The sequence below is a fragment of the Triticum dicoccoides genome, chromosome 6B (genome assembly GCF_002162155.2).
Source record: "Triticum dicoccoides isolate Atlit2015 ecotype Zavitan chromosome 6B, WEW_v2.0, whole genome shotgun sequence".
Lineage (NCBI taxonomy): Eukaryota > Viridiplantae > Streptophyta > Magnoliopsida > Poales > Poaceae > Triticum > Triticum dicoccoides.
In genome coordinates, this window is record NC_041391.1 from 661,016,897 (window position 1) to 661,021,682 (window position 4,786).

The 4,786-nt window shown below is 58.7% G+C and overlaps 1 protein-coding gene across 1 annotated transcript; it reads right to left on the bottom strand.

Moving 5' to 3' along the window:
- Window positions 1–399: 399 nt before the first annotated feature.
- Window positions 400–4,452, bottom strand: LOC119323240 (probable alpha,alpha-trehalose-phosphate synthase [UDP-forming] 11). Its single transcript, XM_037596842.1, has 3 exons — window positions 2,336–4,452; window positions 1,614–1,887; window positions 400–1,051 (listed from the first exon to the last, which is right to left on the bottom strand). Exons 1-3 carry the CDS (start codon window positions 4,264–4,266, stop codon window positions 719–721), a joined length of 2,538 nt encoding a protein of 845 aa, XP_037452739.1. The 5' UTR covers window positions 4,267–4,452; the 3' UTR covers window positions 400–718.
- Between the last annotated feature and the right edge of the window lie 334 nt (window positions 4,453–4,786).

Sequence of the window (4,786 nt, forward strand, 5' to 3'; positions counted from 1 at the left end):
AGGCAAGTTTGACTAACTTAGATGAGTGTTTGATCCAAGCCACATCTTAGGCAAGCCACACTAGGCCCCACATGACATACAAACAGAAAGTGTGGCAAAATTTCCTTAGGGTTGCCAACTTGTCTCTCATTTTGATGAACGGCAAACTTAGCCTGTCGATGATGCTGGCGGCGAAACGAGGTAAGAGCACCTGGTCTGATCTGGACGCGCTTACCAATTATCCGGTGGACATCCATCCATCCATCAGGATGGACCAGATCTGGTTGTAATAATGCAGCAGCAAAGGTGAAAAGCGTGGCCGAATGTGACTGCCACTCCACTGCATCCATATAAGGCGTGAAATTAAGGTTGCAATAGTGGGGGAGGGATGGATCAAGGATATACTATCGCCATAGCATGGGGGGCCTGAAAGAATCATTTTTCTTGCTCTGATTGATTTCATCGTCATCGTCAACTACATATACAATGTGACCCGAAGGAACAAACCTCTCCCTCTCACGCTCAATGTATGGGGGCGGGCGGGCATATGTATATGCGTGCGCGAGAGGAAGAGGTCGGAAACGTAAACCAGAAAAAGAAAGAAGAAAGAAACCTGTTTATCCTGTAACTGCAGCTAATCCTAAAACCACACCAACCGACTCGCTGAATCATCATCATCATCATCACCACCGTCGTCCTTCTTTTTTCACTGGTTATTGACATCTCCTCCTCGGTTTGTTCATACTCCGTTTCCTTCCTCGAAGGTGACCCGGAGCTGCACGGGCCACGGCCGCTGCTGCGACGGCGCGTTCGCGAGCCCCTGCAGCATCTTGATCACGTCCACCGTGTCGTCCAGGTAGTACTTGGCCATGCTCGGCTTCTTCCCCACGGTGCACGCGAACACCTCGCTCGTCGCCGGGAGCTTCACGCTGCCGTTGGCCGGGCACACGATGCTCTCGAACATGTCCTCGTCGGACCGGTCGTCCCCGATGCAGAGCACGAAGTCGGGCGCCTTGCCGCCGCGCACCATGGACGACAGGAGGCTCTCCACCACCACGCCCTTGCTGATGCCCTGCACGACGACCACGGAGAGAAGAGATATTTCATTCATGTCAAACTAAGACAGCGATACTCAAGTTTCATTCAAGGTTGGTGGTGCTGGCAAGTGACACAGATGCTGCTTTCTTCTTCTAAAATAGAATCAATAGCGCCACGCAAGTTGTTCTCGTCCAAATGCCAATGGGGACAAAATGGGTGTTTCTTCCACGAATTCCCCTGTCGACGCCGGGGAACTGGCCCACCTGCGGATTCAACAAGTCTGTTTCGTGGAGAAGATATAGATTGTTCCAGCAGGGAGGCAATCAGGCATGTGGTGGTGTGGTCTGGTGGATGAGGACTGGATCGGATTGGATTGGATCAGATCGGATCAATCCTTATCCGTTGCCTTTAGTTGGACAGCTACGTCTGGTTGTTTAGCTGTTGTTCAACATGTTTTTATAGTACAAGTCTACGGCCCCAATTAATTGTTTTTCCATTTGAGATTTGACCCGACTAGCAGCAGCCCAATTAATCAACTCTAAAACTGTAGAACTACAGCCAGAGAGAGAGGAGAGAAGCAGCTTGCACGCGCTTACCTGGGGGTTAACCTCCACGATGTGCTGGCCCCTCTTCACGACGACTGGCTCGTTGGCGAGCACGCTCTCGAGATGGTCGAGCAGCTCCTTCGCCTGGCATGAACCGAAGTCAGGATCCGCCTCGTCGTGGTGCCACACCAGCGCGCTCTCCTTGTGCTCGATGTACGATCCATCGGTGGCCTCTGTGTACAGTCTCATCACCGGCTCGGCCGTCTTCTTCCAATCGAAGTCTGCCACCAGCCCGCAGGTCTCCCATGGCGATTCCTTGCTCCACCTGCAATGAAGAAATGGCCAGAGTTCTTAGTAGGTGTCAAATTCGCAACCACAAACAAAGATTTGAATGCTCTCTTCTACCTAAAGGAATACTGGAACAGTAACCATCTATGCTTTAGGCTCCTGGTCGAAATCAATCACTTCCCACCCTCCAAACCCATAACCTCCTAAATTTGTTCTGGAAGCAAGGATGTCTACGATTCAAGGCTAATTTCAGAGGAGCTATTTGATGCTCTAGCTATGAATCTAGACCAGTTGGTTACTCATTGTGCAACTTGAAATGTTTTCTTGGATGTGCTGTTTCTACTAGTACCTTTGCTTAATTCGCATGCTTTGCTTTCTAAAGATTTTATTATCCACATCTAAAGCAGTCAACAAGAATCCAGAGCAAAGCAACACCGTACCAACTAGCAGTAGATCTTTTACCGACAAGTGTCTAGAGATCTCACCTAGTGAAGTAGCCATGCTCTGCAGCAATCCCCAGCTTCTCACATGGCGCGAACCACTTGCTCAGCTCATCCTTCCCCCGACCGCTCACGATGAACACCCTGTTCTTCGGATCTTCGCACAGCCGATTCAAGACAGAGATGACCTCACTGCTCGGCGCCTTGTCGATGGAACTCTCCGGCATCACGGTGCCATCGTAGTCCAGGAGAATCAGCCGGTTCTCCGTCTTCCTGAACGACGGCACAATGTGCTCGACGGAGAGCCGCCTGAAATTTGGGCCAAGCGCCACCACCTTGAAGCTCATCCCGAACCCAATCCCCCAATGCCGCCGCGAGAAATGGTCCTTGCAGGCCCGCTGCAGGTCCTGGTCGAAGGACCGCGCCCAGTAGGCCACATCATGGGTGCTCACATACTTGTAATGCTTCTCGTGGCGCAGCCGCTGCTCGCCGTCGGACATCCTCAATGCCGAGCTCATGGCCTCTGCCACGGACTCCACGCTCCATGGGTTCACCCGGATCGCCCCGCTGAGCGACGGGGAGCATCCCACGAACTCGGACAGCACGATGACGCTTCGCTTGGGGGCGTCGCCCAGGGCGGTGCTCTCCTGCCGGCACACCGTGTAGATGTACGGAATCCGGTTGAGCCCGTCGCGGACGGCGCTCACCACGCAGCACTCGGCGGCGGCGTAGTAAGCCGCCTTCTCGTGCTCCGACACCGGGCGGCTGATCATCACGATGGGGGTGTACCCGGGGGTGCCGAACCGCTCGTTGACACGGGCGCTGATGGCTCTGGCCTCATCCTGCACCTCCTGCACGTCCCGGCCCTCGCTGCGCGCCGGATTGGTGATTTGCACGAGCACGGCCTTGCCCCGGAGCTCGGGGTTCTCCACCAGCAGCTGCTCCATCCCCAGGAACTTGAGCCCGATCCCCTTGAAGAGGTCGACGTCGTCCACGCCGAGCATGAGGCGCCTCCCCTTGTAGGCGTCGGCGACCTGGCGCACCACGTCCGCCGTCTCCGGCGCCGACACGACCGACCGGAGCTGGCCCATGTCGATGCCGACGGGCAGAATCTTGACGGTGACGGTGCGGCCGTAGTACTCGATGCCGATGTATCCGCGCTTGGACTGGTAGTCGAGGCCGAGGAGGCGGGAGCAGGCCGAAAGGAAGTGGCGCGCGTAGTCGAAGGTGTGGAAGCCGACGAGGTCGGCGTTGAGGAGGGCGCGGAGCAGGTCGTCGCGGACGGGGATGGTGCGGAAGATCTCGGAGGAGGGGAAGGGCGAGTGGAGGAAGAATCCGACCCTGGCGCGCGGGAAGCGCTTGCGGAGGAAGGTGGGGAGGGCGAGGAGGTGGTAGTCCTGGATCCAGACGAAGTCGTCGTCGGGGGCGAGCACCTCGGTGAGGCGGTCGGCGAAGGCGCGGTTGGCGGAGAGGAAGGAGTGGTAGAGCGCGCGGTCGAAGGGCAGCCCCCCGAGCGTGGAGGGCGTGAGCGGGAGCAGGTAGTGGAGGAGCGGCCACATGTAGTGCTTGCAGAAGCCGTGGTAGAACTTGCCGTGGAGGTCGGCGGGGAGGAAGACGGGGAGGCAGGAGAAGTGCGCCACCAGGTAGCTGGCGAGCTCGTCGGAGGCGGCCTCGGCGGCGGCGGGGGGCAGCGTGCCGACGTGCAGCACGGGGGCGGAGGCGGGCAGGCCCGAGCGGAGCTGGTAGGCGACGGTGCCCGCGTCGACGGTGAAGCGCAGCCCGAACGGCGCCGCGGGGTCGGGGGACGCGCGGAGGGGGAGCCGGTGCGAGACGATGACCCGGCGAGGTGGCCCGGCCGGGGACGGCGAGGCCGGCGAGGAGGGGGAGGCGCCGGCCATGACCCGCGGGAGCCGGAGCGGGGATGGGGGCAGCTCCTCCGCCAGGTCCAGCAGGTTGTGGCAGGAGAGCGACGGCATCGCCGGTCGATCTCGATCCCTCGTTCTACCTGTGCGCGCCGTGGATGCCCGGTGCTGCTAGACGGGAATGGCGCATGAAGAGGCGGCGAGGAGAGGGGTGGAGATGGAGAAGGGGGGGGGAGAGGATGGTGAGGTGGATCGGTGGAAGCTTCTGGGGATAAGAACGGCCGGGGGTGGGAGCGGGGGAGGAGGTATATATAAACGAGACGAGACCAGCGCGGAAGCTACTCCTCCTCCCTAGCTTGGACCAGGATCAGGAGCCAAGGTGGAAGACGAGCACGGGGTGGGGGCGACGCTTGGGTTTGGGTTTCGTACCGGATGGATGGATAGACGACGCAGGCGCGGCGTGCGTCGGTCGCGGTCGTCAAACGAAACGGCCGCTGGCGCTGGTCTCGTATCCCTATCCGTCTATCCACCCGACCCCGTCCGTGACGTCGCTGCTGCTGCTGCTGGGTGACACGTCGCATGCCACCGGACGCACGCACCGGGAAAACGGGAGTATGGAATGTGCTTTCTGTGC

Bases quoted from the DNA above. Each gene is read 5' to 3' on its own strand.
- LOC119323240 (XM_037596842.1), bottom strand. From the start codon at position 4,266: ATGCCGTCGCTCTCCTGCCACAACCTGCTGGACCTGGCGGAGGAGCTG. The intron at 1,888-2,335 runs GTGAGATCTCTA...TCTTCATTGCAG, and splicing joins GAGCATGGCTACTTCACTAG to GTGGAGCAAGGAATCGCCAT. The intron at 1,052-1,613 runs GTAAGCGCGTGC...GTCGTCGTGCAG, and splicing joins TCGTGGAGGTTAACCCCCAG to GGCATCAGCAAGGGCGTGGT.